General features: G+C 49.7%; 1 protein-coding gene across 3 annotated transcripts in view; it reads right to left on the bottom strand.

The window, feature by feature from the left end:
• The window catches only part of LOC147082036 (E3 ubiquitin/ISG15 ligase TRIM25-like), a 56,573-nt gene extending 35,617 nt beyond the window's left edge, over positions 1 to 20,956 (bottom strand). The window contains exon 1 of one of the 3 annotated variants that reach the window (XM_085980516.1): positions 20,330 to 20,956. In XM_085980516.1, the coding sequence (XP_085836642.1) occupies positions 20,330 to 20,890 (561 nt within the window). In that variant the 5' untranslated portion in view covers positions 20,891 to 20,956. The remainder of the gene's footprint in view (positions 1 to 20,329) is intronic. The other 2 variants (XM_085980515.1, XM_085980512.1) reach the window with 2 other exon arrangements.
• Positions 20,957 to 21,469: the final 513 nt, after the last annotated feature.

The raw sequence follows: 21,469 nt of genomic DNA, 5'->3' as shown, positions 1-21,469 counted from the left end.
CGGAGAGACTTTCGTATACGAACTTTTGAAACACTTCACCCCGCTGGACTCTTTTTAAACGAGGGGTGAATGTGGTAAACCACTGTTAACCCTGTACATGTCTGTGTGGTAAACCACTGTTAACTCTGTACAAGTCCAGGCATGTCTCAGCCCCTGGCTCCACCCCTAAGCCCGGGTATAAAGGTGACTCACAACCCTTCCCCCGGGAGCTCTTAGGATGGATTCACTAGCAGAGGCATGCTCTAGTTCTTAGTCAATAAAAGCCTACTTCATATAAGTCCATCTCGTAGTCTTTGGTGTTGTTGATAGCGCATCAGTGTCAAAGGCTGCAGACAGGTCGAGAAGGATGAGGAGGGATAGTGCATCAGGGTCATCGTCACACAGGATGTCATTTGGGAATTTTTAGTTGGGCTGTTTAAATACTGTGGCAGAGGCAGAAACCTGATTGGAGAGGTTCAAACATGGAGTTGCTGGAAAGAGAGGCACAGATTTGGGAGGCAACAACACATACAAATACTTTGGAGAGGAAAGGGAGGTTATGATGGGGCGGTAGTTTGCAAGGACCAAGGGGTCAAGGTGAGTTTTTTTGAGGAGTGGGGCGATGATGACAGATTTGAAAGGGAGTGGAAGAGTACCTGAGGAGAGAGAGCCATTTACACTATCAGTGAGCATGGGGGCCAGGAAGGGAGGTTGGGTGGTCTGTAGTTTAGTGGGAAGAGGTTCCAGCAAGCAGAAGGTGGGTCTCATGGACAAGATGAGCATGGAAAGGGCATGAGGGGAGATAGGAGAGAAATTATGGAGAGATGTGAGTTCAGGGCTAGAGCAAGGGCAAACTTGGGGATGGTTTGGTTTGTTGCACTTGGAGAAAGGAGGGAAGCGGCAGAGGGAGCTGAACGATGGCCTCAATCTTGCTGAGAAAGAAGTCCCTGAGCTTCTGGCACTTGTTGTTGGAGGTGAGGGAGGTGGGGCAGAGGAGAGGGGTTTCAGGAGACTGTTGGTGGTGGAGACAAGAAGCGGGGAAGGTGCCTCCTTCCGGTTTAACGGCGGCGGGTTGGGTCTGGGCCGAGTAACCCGCTCAGGAGAGGCGGGCCGGTAATTATAATATTTAAATCAGGCTCCGTGCCTCAGATTTTGGCAGCGATTGGATTTAACGGCTGCGGGCCGTCTATCCCGGGGCTTGGGAATCCCCACAGCTGAAGGGAGGCGGGAGCTGCCAGATCCAGCAGGCAAGTGTTTTTCCAGCACTGCGTGTGGGCCTGGAGGAGCAGGAGAGCTTCCCCCGAACCCTCAAACAAACCTGCCCTTGACCTTCTTGGTGGAAGAGGTTGCGGGTTTGGGAGGTGCTGCCGAAGAAGCCTTGGCGAGTTGCTGCAGTGCATCTTGTAGATGGTACACACTGCAGCCACGGTACGCCGGTGGTGGAGGGAGTGAATGTTTAAGGTGGTTGATGGGGTGCCAAACAAGAAGGCTGCTTTGTCCTGGATGGTGTCGAGCTTCGTGAGTGTTGTTGGAGCTGCGCTCATCCAGGCAAGTGGAGAGTATTCCATCACATTCCTTACTTTTGCCTTGTAGATGGTGGAAAGTCTTTTGGGAGTCAGGAGGTGAGACACTCGCCACAGAATACCTAGCCTCTGACCTGCTCTTGTTGCCACAGTATTTATGTGACTGGTCCAGTTAAGTTTCTGGTCAATGTTGTGCCCAGGATGTTGATGGTGGGGGATTCGGCGATGGTAATGCTATTGAATGTCAAGGGGCGGTGGTTAGACTCTCGCTTGTTGGAGATAGTCATTGCCTGGCTCTTGTGTGGCACGAATGTTACCTGCCACTTATCAGCCAAAGCCTGAACGTCGTCCAGGTCTTGTTGCATGCGGGCATGGACTGCTTCATTATCTGAGGAGTTGTGAATGGCACTGAACACTGTGCAGTCATCAGTGAACATCCCCATTTCTGACCTTATGTTGGAGGGAAGGTCATAGATGAAGCAGCTGAAGATGGTTGGGCCTTGGACACTGCCCTGAAGAACTCCTGCAGCGATATCCTGGGCCTGTGATGATTGACCTTCAATCACCACAACCATCTTCCTTTGTGCTAGGTATGACTCCAGCCAGTGGACAGTTTTCCCCCTGATTCCCATTGACTTCAGTTTTACTAGGGCTCCTTCATGCCACACTTGGTCAAATGCTGCCTTGATGTCAAGGGCAGTCACTCTCACCTCACCTCTGGAATTCAGCACCTTTGTCCATGTTTGGACCAAAGCTGTAATGAGGTCAGGAGCTGAGTGGTCTTGGCAGAACCCAAACTGGGCATCAGTGAGCAGGTTATTGGTGAGTAAGGGCTGCTTGATAGCACTGTCGATGACACCATCCATCACTTTGCTGATGATTGAGAGTAGACTGATGGGGCGGTTATTGGCCGGATTGGATTACATTGACAAGTCCTGCCAGTCCCACAATACTGCTCTCTGGATTTGGGATAATTTTGAAATGATATAATAAACAAAAATGTGTTGATGACTTGGCCCAAGTTGGGAACGTTTACTCTGTGTTTTATGGGTTGATGATAATATTGTATTGGACAGTAAAATTCCTCCAGGGCTCAGGAATGAGATGAAATGGTAATTAATAGGATGAGTGAAATGGTGTGAGAGGCAGTGATTGAAGGGATGTGATGGAAGCAGAGAAAGTGCCTCACCAAATGGGGTCGAGGGGCATTGCCCCAGGTGATTGAAAGATGTGTGAGGGCACCCACGAGTACATTATAGTGAAAGTCAGGAAAGTGCAGGTGAGAATCGTTAATTGATAGCTTTCTCTTGGAGATGTTTGTGTCGCCATCTATACTGAACAATGAGAAAAGGGTATTAGATAGCCTGGCCGCTAACAGAGACATTGGGACCACACGGGGGAGATAAGCAAAGACCTCCAGACAACCCCCGATCTTCTGATCAGATAATCTGGAGAGAGGGAAAACCCAACAACAACAACTTGCATTTATAAAGCGCCTTTAATGCAGTAAAACATCCCAACGTCCGAAAAGGAGACGTCTACCCTTGGGAATGTTGCATGGTGGGAGATGGTTAACAACACAGCTCAGCACCCAGGGGCTAGAATAATATCAGTGAGTTTTGTCACAGCCCAGATAATTGTCCTCATCATTCTAATTGATTCAGTGTGTTGGTTCAAATGGTTAATTAAGAGACTGTCACAGAAAACCCAGAGCTTGGAATTATCTGCTTTGATTAAAGGATGAGGGGAGTTGGAACATCCTGAACCCTCCCTACCTGAGGTTTAACGAAGAGTGCAGGAGGGCATGCCGGGAACAGCACCAGGCATACCGAAAAATGAGGTGTCAACCTGGTGAGGCTACAACACAGGACTACTTGCATGCCAAACAACGGAAGCAACATGCGATAGACAGAGCTAAGCGATCTCACAACCATCGGATCAAATCAAAGCTCTGCATTCCTGCCACATCCAGTCGTGAGTGGTGGTGGACAATTAAACAGTTAACAGGAGGAGGAAGCTCCAAAAATATCCCCATCCTCAATGATGGTGGAGCCCAGCACGTGAGTGCAAAAGACAAGGCTGAAGCATTTGCAACTATCTTCAGCCAGAAGTGCCGAGTGGATGATCCATCTCGGCCTCCTCCTGAGGTCCCCAGCATCACAGATGCCAGTCTTCAGCCCATTCAATTCACTCCACGTGATGTCAAGAAACGGCTGAAGACACTGGATACTGCAAAGGCTATGGGCCCTGACAACATTCTGGCAATAGTACTGAAGACTTGTGCTCCAGAACTAGCTGCGCCTCTAGCCAAGCTGTTCCAGTACAGCTACAACACTGGCATCTACCCAGCAATGTGGAAAATTGCCCAAGTATGTCCTGTCTATAAAAAGCAGGACAAATCCGACCCGGCCAATTACCGTCCCATCAGTCTACTCTCAATCATCAGCAAAGTGATGGAAGGTGTCATCGACAGTGCTATCAAGCGGCACTTACTCAGCAATAACCTGCTAACTGACGCCCAGTTTGGGTTCCGCCAGGGCCACTCAGCTCGTGACCTCATTACAGCCTTGGTCCAAACATGGACAAAAGAGCTGAACTCAAGAGTGAGAGTGAATGCCTTTGACATCAAGGTAGCATTTGATCGAGTGTCGCATCAAGGAGCCCTCGCAAAACTGAAGTCAATGGGAATCAAGGGGAAAACTCTCCATTGGTTGGAATCATGCCTAGCACAAAGGAAGTTGGCTGTGGTTGTTGGAGGTCATTCATCTCAATCACATGACATCACTGCAGGGGTTCCTCAGGGCAGTGTCCTAGGCCCAACCATCTTCAGCTGTTTCATCAATGACCTTCCCTCCATCATAAGGTCAGAAGTGGGGATGTTCGCTGATGATTGCACACTGTTCAGCACCATTCGAGACTCGTCAGATACTGACGCAGTCCGTGTCCATATGCAGCAAGACCTGGACAACATTCAGATTTGGGCTGACAAGTGGCAACTAACATTCGCACCACACAAGTGCCAGGCAATGACCATCTCCAACAAGCGAGACTCTAACCATCTCCCCTTGACATTCAATGGCATTACCATCGCTGAATCCCCCACTATCAACATCCTGGGGGTTACCATTGATCAGAAACTGAACTGGACCAGCTATATAAATACTGTGGCTACAAGAGCAGGCCAGAGGCTGGGAATTCTGCGGCGAGTGTCTCACCTCCTGACTCCCCAAAGCCTTTCCACCATCTACAAGGCACAAGTCAGGAGTGTGATGGAATACTCTCCACTTGCCTGGATGAGTGCAGCTCCAACAACACTCAAGAAGCTCGACACCATTCAGGATAAAGCAGCCCGCTTGATTGGCACTCCATCCACCACCTTCAATGTTCACTCCCTCCACCACCGGCGCACTGTGGCTGCAGTGTGTACCATCTACAAGATGCACTGCAGCAACTCGCCAAAGCTCCTTCAACAGCACCTTCCAAACCCGCGACCTCTACCACTCAGAAGGACAAGGGCAGCAGACGCATGGGAACATCACCACCTACAAGTTCCCCTCCAAGCCACACACCATCCTGACTTGGACCTGTATCGCCGTTCCTTCACTGTCGCTGGGCCAAAATCCTGGAACTCCCTTCCTAACAGCATTGTGGGTGTACCTACACCATATGGACTGCAGCGGTTCAAGAAGGCGGCTCACCACCATCTTCTCAAGGGCAATTAGGGATGGGCACTAAATGCAGGCCTAGCCAGCCAGCGACGCCCACATCCCATCAATGAAGTAAAAAAATAAAAAAAATAGGTGAGAACCATTAAAAACACCAAGAGAAGGACTTGGAGTTGGAAATTCCCAATGTACATGTGTGTGTGGGATTGAAAGGGTTAATTTCAAACCAGTCTGTGAGCCGCCAGCTCCAACACAGAGAGAGAGAGAGAGAGAGAGAGAAGCTCGAGTCTCTCGCATGTTGCTGGCTGCTCGCCAGCTCCAAAAGAGAGAGAGAAACCTCGGGAGATGAGGCGGAGCGAGTCTCTCGCAGGTAGTTTTCAGGGTTTGTCTCAGTTAAAGAGATTGTCCGACAGGGCCAGGGTGCTGTGTGTGGCCCGGGGCGGCTCAAATTAAAGGGCAGGTGCCGGGCGGACAATTATTTTGGGCTGCCTGCCAGCACCTGCTCCCTCTCGCCTCCTCCTGCGGGGTGCCGGCCGCGATCGGTCAGCCCGGCACTCCTCTTGAGTGCCGGGCTCTTTTGCAGGCACCCCGCTCCCCGGTGGTCCAGCAGGGGCCCGGTGCGTGCTGTGCCGAGCCCCTCCCCTTTAAACAGGAGAGTGAGGCCTGCAGTACCGCCTCGCTCTGGGCCGACACACATGGCGCTGTTACACATGGTGCCGCGATACTGAATGGGAGCCCCCCCAGAGGGAGGGGTAGCGCTTCCAGTAGCCCCACCTCCTGCTGGGGGCGTTACCATTCAATCTCCGGCAAGAGGGCAATAACTTTTTTGAGGGGCTAAAAGCAGCGACCCGGCGAAGTTAATGCTCCAAAGGGGGCGCGACCCAATTGTTCCCCATTATTCTTTAAATTAGATCATTTAGTGAGATTGAAGCCCTGATTTAGTCAATGATTATAGATATTTTACACTTGCAACCTAAACAATCACTGATGTCAGATATTCACCAAGAGCATATATTCCCTCTTTCGGATATATTCCCGCAGTTGACCCATGACCTTATTGCTCGCTGGCGTGTTGGGCAGCGTCGTGCCCCTCGGTGAATCGAGAAGCCTCTCGGGCGACTGGCACTGTGTCGTCACGAGTTATACCAGCAATGAGACCCGGCCATGGTCAACACGGGGCGGTTCACACACGGACCAGCAGGGAAAGGGCTTCGATTGACGTGTATGTGTATCGGTAAAGGGATCGCCAATGGCACAGCATCAGCTATCAAGTGGTCTCGGACAGAGTGAACACCAGTAAAGACAAGGACGCTGAGCCTTTTGCCAAACCCTATATGGGAGACACTAAGAACACTTTGCGTATTCCTAATGGGACACGGGCAATGAGCAGCTCTCGCAATTCCCCTCGGGTCTGGAAATAACATGCTGACTGAAAGGGGGTGAATGAACAGAGAGCCCATGGGGTATATGTGCACAAATCATTGAAGGTAGCAGGGCAGGTTGAGAAAGCAGATAAAAAAGCTTAAGGGATCCTGGGCTCCATGAATAGAGGTATAGAGAATAAAAGTGTGGAAATTATGACGAACCTTTATAAAAAAACTGGTTCGGCCTCAACTGAAGTATTGTGTCCAATTCTGGGCATGGCACTTTAGGAAGGATGTGAAGGCCTTAGAGAGGGTGCAGAAAAGATTTACAAGAATGATTCCAGGGATGAGGGACTTCAGCTACGTGGATAGACTGGAGAAGCTGGATTTGTTCTCCTTAGAACAGAGAAGATTGAGAGGAGATTTGATCGAGGTGTTCAAAATCATGAGGGGTCTGGACAGAGTAGATAGAGAGAAAATGTTCCCATTGGCGGAAGGGTCGAGAACCAGAGGACACAGATTTAAGGTGATTGGCAAAAGAACCAAAGGCAACAAAAGAAAAAACTTTTTTATGTAACGAGTGGTTAGTATCAGGAATGCACTGCCTGAAAGGGTGGTGGAGGCCGACTCAATCACGGCTCTCGAGGTGGGACTGAACAGGACCGGAAACAGTACTCGAGGTGGGACTGAATAGGACCGGACACAGTACTCGAGGTGGGTCTGACCAGAACCGGACACAGTACTCGAGGTGGGTCTGACCAGAACTGGACACAGTAATCGAGTGGGTCTGACTTGAACTGGACACAGTACTCGAGGTGGGACTGACCAGAACTGGACACAGTGCTCGAGGTGAGACTGACCAGAACTGGACACAGTACTCGAGGTGGGACTGACCAGAACCGGACACAGTGCTCGAGGTGAGACTGACCAAAACTGGACACAGTGCTCGAGGTGAGACTGACCAGAACTGGACACAGTACTCGAGGTGGGTCTGACCAGAACTGGACACAGTACTCAAGGTGGGACTGACCAGAACTGGACACAGAACTCGAGGTGGGTCTGACCAGAACTGGATACAGTACTCGAGGTGGGACTGACCAGAACTGGACACAGTACTTGAGGTGGGTCTGACCAGAACTGGGCACAGTACTGGAGCTGGGACTGACCAGAACTGGACACAGTACTCGAGGTGGGTCTGACCGAAACTGGACACATTACTCGAAGTGGGTCTGACCAAAACTGGACACAGTACTCGAGGTGGGACTGACCAGAACTGGACACAGTACTCGAGGTGGGTCTGACGAGAACTGGACACAGTACTCGAGGTGGGTCTGACCAGAACTGGACAAAATACTCAAGATGGGTCTGACCAGAACTGGACACATTACTCGAGGTGGGTCTGACCAGAGCTGGACAAAATACTCGAGATGGGTCTGACCAGAACTTGACACAGTACTCGAGGTGGGACTGACCAAAACTGGACACATTACTCGAAGTGGGTCTGACCAAAACTGGACACAGTACTCGAGGTGGGTCTGACCAGAACTGGACACAGTACTCGAGGTGGGTCTGACCAGAACTGGACACAGTACTTGAGGTGGGACTGACCAGAACTGGACGCAGTACTCATGGTGGGACTGACCAGAACTGGACGCAGTACTCATGGTGGGACTGACCAGAACTGGACGCAGTACTCATGGTGAGACTGACCAGAACTGGACACAGCACTCGAGGTGGGACTGACCAGAACTGGGCGCAGTACTCGAGGTGGGACTGACCAGAACTGGGCGCAGTACTCGAGGTGGGACTGACCAGAACTGGGCGCAGTACTCGAGGTGGGACTGACTAGAACTGGACACAGGACTCGAGGTTGGTCTGACCAGAACTGGACACAGTACTTGTTGTTGGACTGACCAGAACTGGAAGTAGTACGCTACGCATGGCTGCTAACCACCTCCTAAATTTTGCCCAGGCGCTAACGAGAGGCTTCATTTTGTTGTGGGTAGTGAAGTGTCAACCAAATTGCTGTTTGTCCGGAGTCACATATCGGCCAGACCGGGTACGGACGGCTGTAATGTATGTACCTTTAAGGGAGGAACTATCTTTTACAGCCCCTGTATACTGCAGTACCAGCAGTGACCACACCTGTATATAACACTGAGTAGTAATCTGTACAGTTAGTTCCAGTATACCCTACGTTCAGTAAACACCTGTTACACCGTTCTCCTGCAGTCCGTGTTTTATTTATACGCGGACATAACAGTGGCGACGAGCAGGTTCGAACTCACCTGCAGTTCTGCATCACCTCACGGGGGTTCGTCCCTGAAGAGCAGCATCTTGGAGGTCGAAGCCAGAGCAATGGGCGTCAACCGCGGGCAACGCCCAGTAATCCATCGGAGATTAGAGAATCACGGGGGAGACTGTCGAGAGCCGGGCTTGGTTCTCCAGTCGAGGTGGTCCAGCAAATCGGGCTGGTAGCAGATAGTGCGCTGACCCTTCCCGGACTGCGGCGGGCTAGAGCTCGACTGAGCGGCACAGTAAGAGGGCCGAGCAGCGTCGACGGGAAGAAAAAGAGAGAGAGGGTGGAGCGCACAGGGCGCGGCCAGTGTTCAGGAGCCGGGCAGCGTTGAAGAGGGAAAGAAAAAGAGACACGCAGAGGGCAGCGTTGAAGAGAGGAAGAGAGAGAGATGCGCAGAAAGCCGCAAGGCGCCGCCATTTGCCTCGAGGACCGCCGAGAGCGGCATTGGCAGCAGCGCAGGGGAAGTGCGCGAAATCCACAGGGCGCCGCCATTACCATAAGAAACGCTAGGAGCAGCATTGGCAGCAGCGGGGGAAGAAGGAAAAGCGCGGGAGGCGCCATTTTGAACCATTGAGGAAGAAGGAAAAGCGCGGGAGGCGCCATTTTAAACCACACCCAAGATGCCGAAGAGTGGCAGTATCACTGTTTTCGACAATGAAGTCGAAGACTGGGCTACATATGTTGAGAGGATTGAAGTGTACTGCAAGGCAAATGAGGTGTCCGATGAGAAGAAGGCATCGGTATTGTTGAATCTGATGGGCGCGAGAACGTACGGCCTATTACGGAATTTAATAACCCCAACTAAACCAATGGAGGAAAGTTTTGAGGATATTGTCACTATATTACAGGAACACCTAAACCCTACACCGCTGCTGATAGCAGAAAAATTCAAGTTCCATAAAAGAAACCAGCACAAAGACGAAAGTAATGCTGGTTATCTCACGGAACTACGCAAATTATCAAAACACTGCCAGTTTGGAGCAGGACTGGCAGATATCTTAAGGGATATGTTTGTCTGCGGGCTCCAGAGTGAAGGAACCCAGAAACGACTTCTATCGGAAAGGGACCTTACGCTGAGCTTTCAGCATTGCGGTATCCTATGAAGCAGCAGCACGGGGCGCTGCAGAAATACAACAGAAGCCGCAAGAATATAGCACCAATGAAATGGCATATGGAGCAGAGAAGTGCTATCGCTGCGGCAGAACAACCCACGACCAGAAGGATTGTTGGTTTAAGGACAAAGTGTGCAGACAAGTGTGGAAAAGTAGGACACATAGCACGAGTCTGCAGGTCAGGAAAGAAAACCAACACTAAAAGAACTACTAAAGAAAAGTACAAGAAAGTACAGAAGATGACGGACAGTAGTTCAGAAGATCAAAAGAGTGATAACGACTCCAAAAGCAGGAGACTAAGTTGTCTGAAGTTACACAATGTGATTGCAAAGGAGGATCACCGAACCATTTGGGTCACTCTCATGATAGCAGGGTCCCAGGTAAAGATGGAATTGGACACAGGATCAGCCCTAACAGTCATGAATCGACGAGACTATGAGCGGCTATTCTCACATATACCCTTGAGAGACACAAAAATTATCTTGAAGACGTATACGGGGCAAAAAGTCTACCCCAAAGGAAAAATAAGGGTGCCCGTTAAATACAACGGTAAGGAAATACAGAAACTGGATCTGTATATATTACAAGATGGAGGACCACCATTACTGGGACGTGAATGGATCCGGAAAATACAATTGGATTGGCATTCCATTCAGGCACTGACTGTGGCTGACAAAAAGGATGACGACGTCACACCTGGGCGACTGTCAAAGATCCTAACTGACGCGAAAGAAGTGTTCCAGCAAGGACTTGGAACACTAAAAGGCATAACTGCAACGATCAAAATTGAAGAAAACGCAAACCCAAAATTTTTTAAGGCCAGACCGGTACCTTATGCCATGCGCCCAGCCGTCGAATCAGAGCTGGAGAGTCTGGAACGTTCAGGTGTACTGTCCAAGTTGGACTGGAGCGGGTGGGCCACACCCATCGTTCCTGTAATGAAAAAGTCGTTGAGCAGCACGCCTGGGGAGCCAAAGAAGGTTCGCATCTGTGGGGACTTTAAGGTAACTGTGAACCCAGTCCTTCACACCGTGCAATATCCACGTCCGCGGATTGAAGATATTTTCGCCTCACTATCTGGCGGGAAATGCTTCACTAAGATTGATCTGGCCCAAGCATATCTGCAAATGGAGCTCGAAGAAGCATCAAAAAAATACCTCAAAATCAACACTCATAAAGGTCTCCAGCAATACAACCGGCTGATATTCGGGGTAGCATCAGCTCCGGCTATTTGGCAGAGGGCGATGGAACAAGTCCTGCAAGGGATCCCAGGAACCCAGTGTTATTTGGACGACATCCTGGTTACGGGCGAAAATGACAGTGATCACCTTGCCAACCTGGAGCAGGTGCTCACTAGATTACAGGAATATGGGCTCCGAGCCAACCGCCCCAAATGCGAGTTTTTCAGGAAACAAAGCTCGTATTGTGGCCACGTGATTGATGAAGAGGGGTTACATAAGTCCCCAGACAAGATTGAGGCAGTAGTCAAGGCTCCAGCACCGGAAAATGTGTCATAACTGAGGTCATTCCTCGGGCTGGTAAACTACTACCATAAGTTCTTGCCAAATTTGTCTACTATACTACACCCACTGAATGCCCGACTGCAAAACTGGAGTAGCATGGAAATGGAGTGACGAATGTAGGCGTGCTTTCCAGAAAAGCAAAACCCTAATCACTTCAAAAGAAGTATTGGCCCATTACAATCCAACACTACCAATTCGGTTGGCATGTGATGCGTCACCCTACGGCATTGGAGCGGTGCTGTTGCACAAATTCCTTGACGGCTCAGAGAGGCCAATAGCCTTTGCGTCACGTTCATTAACCTCAGCCGAGCGTAACTATGCCCAGATTGACAGGGAGGCCCTCAGCCAAGTTTGGGGGGTGAAGAAGTTCAATCACTATCTGCACGGGCAGAAATTCACCTTGCTGACTGATCACCAGCCTCTTGTCTCCATCTTTAACCCAAAGAAGGGCGTTCCAGTGATGACTGTGCAATGGCTGCAAAGATGGTCCCTTTATCTAGGGGCACATCAATACGAAATTGAGTATAAGGGCATGAAACAGCATGGAAACGCTGATGGGCTATCACGCCTGCCACTGCCTACGGTGGAGGAAGCACCTGCAGTGGATCCTATTGAAATATTCCATTCAACTATAGTCGAATATCTACCCGTAACAAATGCAAGTATAGAGAAGGAAACCCGAAATGACCTGACACTTTCTCGGGTATATGATTTGACGGTGAAGGGATGGCCAGCACATGGCGACTCACTTACCAGCATTCTCGTCAAGGAGAGAACAGCTGTCAGTGTGCCGGGGGACCTTGATGTGTGGATCCCGAGTGGTAATTGCACCCAAGTTGAGAGATAGAGTGCTCAATGAGCTTCATGGGGGTCATCTGGGAGGGGTAAAAATGAAGAGCCTAGCCAGGGCGTTTGTGTGGTGGCCGGGAATCGATAAAGGAATCGAGGAAATGACCAAGAGCTGCGCAGGATGCCAGAAAGTCCAAAATGCACCACCACAGGCCCATCTACACCCATGGGAGTGGCCCTCATCTCCATGGCAACGGGTGCATATTGATTTTGCTGGTCCATTCATGGACTCAATGTTTTTAATAGCCGTGGATGCACACTCGAAATGGCCAGAGGTCATCAAAATGTCCTCCACCACCACGGAGAAAACTATTGCAGTCCTACGGACCATTTTTGCCAGGAATGGCTTGCCAGAACAGATTTGTTCCGATAATGGACCACAGTTTGTGTCCGAAGATTTCCGGAGGTTCTTGAGAAATAATGGGGTAAAGCATTACACATCCGCCCCATATCATCCAGCCACAAATGGATTGGCTGAGAGGTTCGTACAAACCTTTAAAAAAGCAATAAAGGTGATGTATAACGACAACATTCCACTGCAACACAAGGTGGACACTTTCCTATTAGCCTACCGGAATGCGACACATGCAGTCACCAACCAGGCCCCAGCCATGATGTTCTTTAACCGAAGGTTAAGATCTCGCCTGGATTTACTCAAACCAAATGTACGATGAGATGTGGAAAACAAGCAATTCCAGCACATCAATGAGAAGCCAACAAGGAGCTTCAAGGTAGGGCAACCAGTCTTGGCCCGCGACTACCGAACAGAAAACTGGCAGCCAGGAACGATATGCACACGGCAGGGACCACTAATGTACACAGTGGACGTTCGAGAGAGCATCGTGAGACGCCATGCTGACCAGATCCTAGAGTCACATGAACAAGTCAACCCCATACCTCGCTCATACGTACCTGGTGATGAGCCCGAAGTACCGGTTGCATCTACCTCAGAAACAGTAGCGTCGGAAGCTGATGAACCAACCAATGATAAGGGGCCAGAATCGCCTCTGCCGCAAGAGCAAGACACTCGAGAAAGGCGCTATCCAGAAAGGATCAGGAAGCCTCCCCAAAGGCTGAATTTATAAGAGATTATTTTCAGCTAATGTATATTGTACAAAATTGTAATTGTAATTAGTTATTATTTAATTGTTTAATGAATGTTATGGTACTGTTAATCTAAAAGGGGAGGAATTGTAATGTATGTACCTTTAAGGGAGGAACTATCTTTTACAGCCCCTGTATACTGCAGTACCAGCAGTGACCACACCTGTATATAACACTGAGTAGTAATCTGTACAGTTAGTTCCAGTATACCCTACGTTCAGTAAACACCTGTTACACCGTTCTCCTGCAGTCCGTGTTTTATTTATACGCGGGCATAACAACGGCAGATTTCCTTCCCTAAAGGACATTGGTGAACCAGTTGGATTTTTACGACTATCCGATAGCTTTTTATTCCCGATTTATTTATTTAAATTCAAATTCACAAACTGCCATGGTGGGATTTGGACCACATCTCGGGATTATAAATCCAGGCATCTGGATCACTGGTCCAGTAACATAATCACTATCCTACCGTCCCCATTGGCTGAGGGCTTGACATTAAGAATGCTACGAATGTTTAACAAGCTGCAGCTTTCCTTTTGTTTCAAAGTCTCTCTTAACAATGTGTCTGTGTGATGTTTGTTTGTGGTGTCAGCTCCGCCCCCTTTTCCCTTCACAGAGCGAAAAGCAGTTTAACCCTCTGTCGTCTTGTCCATCATGTTGGGAGCATTTCAAACATTTTAATCAATGTCTTTTCTATAAGCATAGGCTGTCTTCAGTTTGTTCATTGCTTTCTCTGTGTGCACACACATGCGGGTATTAGTTTTGAGATATTGAGTCCTTCTGTTTTGAATTCATAAATTCAGTGGTAGCGCCCCCAGCAGGAGGTGGTGTGCTACTGGAAAGTACTCCCCCTCCTGCTTGGGGAGCCACGACTGAATTTCACGGCGCTACGTGTAGCAGCGCCACACATGGCAGCTCGTAGCACCGCGTCATTGTTCGCCTCCCCCCTGATTAAAGGGGAGGGGCCTAGCGCTGCGCGCACCGGGGCCCTGCTGGACCCCCGGGGAGCGGGGTGGGTGAAAACAGCCCGGCACTCAAGAGGAGTGATCGCGGCCGGCACCCCGAGAAACAAAGGGAAAGGGGGCAGGTGCTGGCAGTCGGCCAAAATACAAATGGCCGCCCGACACCCGGCCTTTAAGTAGCATCACCACCGCTGCAGAAACGCCCCCTGATCCTGTCGGACACATCGTCCGGCGATAGGTCAGGGGGTGAAAGGGAAGTTTGCGGCCGGAGCGCGAGCGGGGCGCTGTGTACGGCGATGATGTAATTGCCGGCGGTGCAGCTTCGCGGGGCGCTATAGGCTACCGCCGCCGCTAACCACCCGCTGAATTTCACGGGAGGCATTAGCAGCGCCGTGCCCGGGCGCTAACGAGTGGTGCAAACCAGCCCAATTTTCCCCCCAAAGAGTTTTTCTACAAAAGAAGATAAAATGCAGCTTTGAAGAATCCCAAGTTCCAGTTGCAGGACGGGGTCGGGTTGTTCATCAATTGGAACTTCTTCAAAGCACTTTGTTTGAATCGGATTACAGCTCAAAACTGCTCTTGCTTTCTGCAGTTTAAATGAGATGAACCAACTGAAAAGCTGCCTTTCCTGACAAGACTGTGTTTAAAGTTAATCCAGAATTGAATTGTATCAGGATCTTTGTGCAGGTTTTGACGGCATTGAGACTTTTGGAGTTTGGTTCCTTTTCTCTGGGCGATGTTTTGAGCTTCAGGTGAAAGCTGTGTTACACAAGCTGCGCCAGTCTGACCATATCTGGCTCCGCCTCCTTATAAACACACAAAGCACTTAACCCCTTCCGCTGACAGCTGCTTTAATTCACCAAGCAACAACTTTCACATTGCTGAATGGAAACAGGTTTTGGACTTTGTTAAATTTGAAGTTTCTTAATTTGAGTGGATATTTCCCCAGGGTGACAGAAGGAAATCATGAATTGACGAATTAACCCCTTGGACTCTCTAGAAGAGCCACAGTGGATTTTCTGTTTTTCGGGACTGCGAGTGTTAATGGTGCAGGATTACCGAGAGTAGCCTTGACATAAAAATGGTTTCACAGAGTTACGGAGCGACCTCTGCTGGAAAAGTGTTGGTGCGGGCGGAGATCCAGCAGTGTTTAGAGTTCCAGACCTCATCTGCAGACATCAGTAGACATCAAATGCCACAGCGTGGTGACGATTTGGACCAAGACTTTGCCTCTCAAAGGCTCGGCTTCAACCCATTCATGGCCATTTTATGATTTGACCTGGCCATCTCACGTGGCCTCGCTACTCCCATCGTGTCAATGACAGATAAGGCCATCTCTGACCACTTCCTCGTATCGTTGTCCACCCACATCCGCCTTCCACCCCTGTCCCCTTCCCCCCGCAACTCTATAAGAACATAAGAAATAGGAGCAGGAGTAGGCCAATCGGCCCCTCGAGCCTGCTCCGCCATTCAATAAGATCATGGCTGATCTGATCCTAACTGCCAATCCATTATCACAGAACCATCTCCTGAATCTAACAGAATTAGACACACGAAATAGGAGCAGGATCAGGCTACAAGGCCCCTGGGCCCGCTCCGCTACCCACAGGGCCATGTCCGATCCGAACCTAGACTCATGTCCAAATTCCTGCCCGCTCCCCGTAACCCTTAATTCCCTTTACTTCTAGGAAACTGTCCATTTCTGTTTTAAATTTATGTAATGATGTAGCTTCTACAGCTTTTTGGGGCAGCATATTCCATGGACCTACCACCCTCTGAGTGAAGTAGTTCCTCCTCATCTCAGTTTTGAAAGAGCAGCCCCTTATTCTAAGACTATGCCCCCTAGTTCTAGTTTCACCCATCATCGGGAACATCTTCCCTGCATCCACCCGATCCAACCCCTTCACAATCTTATATGTTTCAATAAGATCGCCTCTCATTCTTCTGAACTCCAATGAGTAGAGTCCCAATCTACTCAACCTCTCCTCATATGTCCATCCCCTCATTCCCGGGATTAACCGAGTGAACCTTCTTTGTACTGACTCGAGAGCAAGTATGTCCTTTCTTAAGTATGGACACCAAAACTGTACGCAGTATTCCAGGTGCGGTCTCACCAATACCTTGTACAACTGAAGCAATACCTCCCTATTTTTATATTCTATCCCCCTAGCAATGAAAGCCAACATTCCATTGGCCTTCTTAATCACTTGCTGCACCTGCATACTAACCATTTGAGTTTCGTGCACCAGGACCCCCAGATCCCTTTGTACTTCAGTACTTTCCAGTTTCTTGCCATTAAGATAATAACTTGCTCTACGATTTTTCCTGCCAAAGTGCATAACCTCACACTTTCCAGTATTGTATTCCATCTGCCAAATCTCTGCCCACTTCCTTAGCCTGTCTATGTCCCCTTGAAGGTTTTTTATGTCCTCCTCACTCACTACTTTCCCCCCCATCTTAGTATCATCTGCAAACTTTGATATGTTACACTCGGTCCCCTCCTCCAAATCGTTAATATAGATTGTAAAGAGTTGGGGACCCAGCACTGACCCCTGTGGAACACCACTAGTTACTGATTGCCAGTCTGAGAATGAACCATTTATCCCAACTCTCTGCCTTCTGTTAGATAGCCAATCCTCTATCCATGCCAGAATATTACCCCCAATCCCGTGATTTTTTATCTTAAGCAATAATCTTTTGTGTGGCACCTTGTCAAATGCCTTTTGGAAGTCTAAATACACTACGTCCACTGGTTCCCCTTTATCCACCCTATATGTTACTTCCTCAAAGAACTCCAGCAAATTTGTCAAACATGACTTCCCCTTCATAAAACCATGCTGACTTTGTCCTATTAAATTATGATTATCCAAATGTCCTGTTACTGTCTCCTTAATAATGGACTCCAAAATTTTACCTACCACAGATGTTAGGCTAACCGGTCTATAGTTTCCAGCCTTCTGTCTACTGCCCTTTTTAAATAAGGGTGTTACATTAGCAGTTTTCCAGTCTGCCAGGACCATTGCCGAGTCCAGGGAGTTTTGGAAAATTATTACCAATGCATCCACAATCCCTACCGCCACTTCCCTCAAGACCCTCCTTCTGTGTCCGCCCCTTGAAAAAACTCTCTCCCAACTCACTTACAACTGCACTTCCAAAATCCCTACTGTCCAGCCTTTGGCCCTCCATTCACCATGTTATTTCTGCAGCTACCGATCTGTTTAATCACACCATCACCGCCCCCTTTGATGCCCGAGTCCCTATTAAAACTATTACTATCTCTCTCACCCTGGCCGTTCCCCCAGTACGGCCCTCATCACCGCTCCCTTAAGTCCAAGGGACGCAGACTTGAACGGATATGGCGGACAACTGCCTTAGGATTCACTGCCAGATCTGGCTGGAACACATAAAGCACTATCGGGTCCTGCTCTCATCTGAAAAAGCTGCTTCCTTTTCCAGGATTATTTTGGAATGCAAAGATAACGCCCAGCTTCTTTTCTCTGCTGCAAACTCTCTTTTTAAACCCTTCTTCCCGTCTCCTCCACCCTCAACTCCACTAACAAGTGCGAGGAGCTCGTGAACTTCTTTGTCTCTAAGATTGAGACTATCCAAACAGCTGCCTCTGTCACTTCCCTCCTTCCCCAAGCCCACCGGGCCAAACTTCCTCTCAAGTTCCCCCCTGCCCGAGCCCTGAACTCACATCTTTCTCCAGTTTCTCTCTGATCTCCCCTCCTGACCTCGCCGACCTCATCTTGTCCATGAGACCCACTTTCTGCTCCCTCGACTCTATCCCTACTAAACTGCTGACCACACAACTTCCTTTTCTGGCTCCCATGTTAGCTGATATTGTTAACGGTTCTCTCTCCTCAGGTACTGTCCCCCTCTCCTTCAAATCTGCCGTCATCACCCCTCTCCTCAAAACATCAACCCTTGACCCCTCCGTCCTTGCAAAACTACCTCCCCATCTCCAACCTCCCTTTCCTCTCCAAAGTCCTGGAACGTGTTGTCACCTTCCAAAACCGTGCCCATCTTTCCTGGAACTCCATGTTTGAATCCCTCCAAACAGGTTTCTGCCCCTGCCCCAGTACCGAAATGGTTCTTCTCAAATTCACGAAGGCCATCCTCTGAGACTGTGACTCCTCTTGAGTGCCGGGCTCTTTTGCCGACACCCCGCTGCCCGGTGGTCCAGCAGGGCCCCGGTGCGCGCTAGGCCCCTCCCCTTTAAACAGGGGTGGGAGGCCTGCAGTCCCGCCTCGCTATGTGCCAACGCTCGTGGCGCTGTTACACGTGGCACCACGATACTAAATGGGAGCCCCCCAGAGGGAGGGGGAGCGCTTCCAGTAGACCCGCCTCCTGCTGGGGGCGTTACCATTCCATTTCCGGCGCGGGAGCAATAACCTTTTTGAGGGGCTAAAATTAACGACCCGGCGACGTGAGTGCTCCAAAGGGGGCGCCACCCAATTGCTCCCCCATTATTCTTTAAAATAAATCATTTAGTGAGACTGTAGCACTGATTTGGACAACGATTATGGATATTTTATGCTTGCAACCTAAACAATCACTGCTGTCAGATATTAACCAAGACCCTATATTCCCGCGGTTGACCCTTGAACTTATTGCTCGCTGGCATGTTGGGCAGCGTCGTGCCCCTCGGTGAATCTCTCTCCTCCACCATCTCTCTCTACGCCATCTCTCTCTCCCCCGCCCGCTCTCTCTCCCCGCCATCTCTCTCTCCTGCCTTCTCTCACCCGCCTACAATCTCCCCCCTGTGCTCCGAGCCCACCCCCACAAGCCCTGATCTTTGATTCCCCGTCATCAGCGTTCCCCGGCTCCAGCCTTGTCCCGCAGGATTTCCCGCCCGGCAGTGCTCAGCCTCTCCGTGTGGCTCCGCTGCTGGGAGGGAAACAGAGTAAAACAATTCTAATGATGTCCTGACATTAAATTGGGCCGGACCTCTGTGTTCCCGGAATTTCCGTGTTTCCCGGTCACTGACAGGCCCCCTGCTCCCTCCCTGCCTTCCCGTGAATCTCGGGGCCTCAGTGTCTGGACCCTGAGCAGAAATATTGCCTTCTGTGTCTCTCAGTAAAGAGGCTCCTGCCCTGTATAAACTGAGTGAGCTCACACACACCGGCTTCTTTTCAGTGACACACCGTGTGCTGCATTTTCACAGCGACTCAGCTCCTCCATTTCCAGCAATCAGCCGCGGGAAAAGGGAAACAGACTCCAACACACCAGCATTTCTCAAACAGCAATTCCCTCTTGTTGTGAGGAACAGTTTCTCCACCCAGCCCCTGAGTCTCCCCCTGTGGGTGTCCCTCACTCCCCCACCGGTGATGGTCCTCTCCCTGCTGCTCAGAGGGCAGAATCCCCCAGCGTTACACAGGGCCACAACATGCTCTGCTCTCCAGCCCTATGCCATGGAGTGCCAGTTCTCACAGGTGCCCACACAGTGAATTACTGAGCTCTACAGTGCCCTACCCAGGAGGGGCTGAGTGTGGGTGAGGGGCAGTCACCCGGGGCCACTCTCACACCCCTCCCAGTGCCCACCCTGCTCTCTCAGACAGACTGTAAGAGAAAGGGGAGGGAGCAGATCTGACTGACAGAAAACAAACACCCAGACCCAGGGCAACAAAAAACACTGGGCTAAAGCAGCACTGTCTGCAGCCAGTGGGTATGTCCTGTCCCACCTGACTTGGGAATATATCGCTGTTCCTTCATCGTCGCTGGATCAGAATCCTGGAACTCCCCCACTAACACCACTATGGCAGTACCTTCACCACACGGACTGCAGCGGTTCAAGAAGATGGCTCACCACCACCTTCTCACGGGCAACTAGGGATGGGCAATAAATGCTGGCCTTGCCAGCGATGCCCACTTCCCAGGAACGAATAATTAAAAAAAGGAAAACTCGCGCTCACTGTATTTAATATCGGGAATTGTGTCACTCACCTTAATTGCAGCGTGTGCCTGATCTAGGCTCAGCAGTGTGTGGGGTTTATGTTTCCCTATTATTGTACAGGAAGCACACACACACTCTTCATCATCTTTACAGTAGAATTCAAGGATCTTCTTATGTTCCGGACACTGTCTCTCTGTAAGGTCAGTCACGGGTTCGATTAGGGTGTGATCTTTGTAGGCCTCTTTCAGTAAATGTGGCTTTAAATGAAGGGAGCAAAAAGATGTTTCACATTTCAGACACGTCTTCACAGCTGGGGTTGGATTCTCGATGCAGTTATCACACATGACACGGGCTGAATCAGCAGCAGGCTGTGAGCGGTTGTATTTTTCCACTATATTACACAGCGTGAAGTTTCTCTCCAGTCTGGGCCTGGGGTTGAATTTCCGGCGACACTGAGGACACTCAAAGCCTCCTGGGCCTGCTGCCTGGGCCCAAACTCCCTCAATACATTTCAAACAGAAACTGTGCAGACAGGCTAATGCCACAGGATCCTGGTACACGTGGAGACACACAGCACAGGTTAATTCAGCCTCTAAAGCTCCGGGCTCCATTGCTACAGCACCTGAAGAGTTTTCACACAGCACCGGAGAGAGCGAGGAGCCAGAGCAGGAAGTGAAACTCTTATAAACAGTCCGTGCAGGGAGTGACAATGTTAGTTTCACTTTTATGACTCACTTTGGCTGAAGATTAACACTTTCAGGCCTGCAGTAGCAGTTCAGAACCAAAATCAGAAAAACAAGATTGCAATTTTACAATATGGAGCCAGAATACAGCAAGCTGGGCCCAGGAAACACAGACCCAAAACTAATCAGCTCAGACCAGACCCAAAATAGTTCAACAAACAAATTAAAACTGATATAAAGAGGAAAAATAAACTTTACAAACCCTGCCGAGAGGAAGGGGAAGGAGCTCTCTGGGAGGAATAGAAAAATATACAGAAAAAGTTAAAGGTTCATCAGAGGGGCAAAGAGAGATGGGAAAAAGCAAAGCAGCAGAGGCAACAAGCCTCAGTAAACTCAACATGAAACATGTCCAACCAACGCAGAGCTGCAACAACAAAGACAAAATAATGTTGGACTAAAAATCCTGAACAGGAGAATCCAGTCACAGGAAATCATGATCAAACTGTA

Source organism: Somniosus microcephalus, unplaced genomic scaffold (genome assembly GCF_052327205.1).
Source record: "Somniosus microcephalus isolate GS21.2 unplaced genomic scaffold, FLI_Smic_1.0 scaffold221, whole genome shotgun sequence".
In the NCBI taxonomy this organism is placed as follows: Eukaryota; Metazoa; Chordata; class Chondrichthyes; order Squaliformes; family Somniosidae; genus Somniosus; species Somniosus microcephalus.
This window is presented reverse-complemented; position numbering and strand designations above follow the sequence as displayed.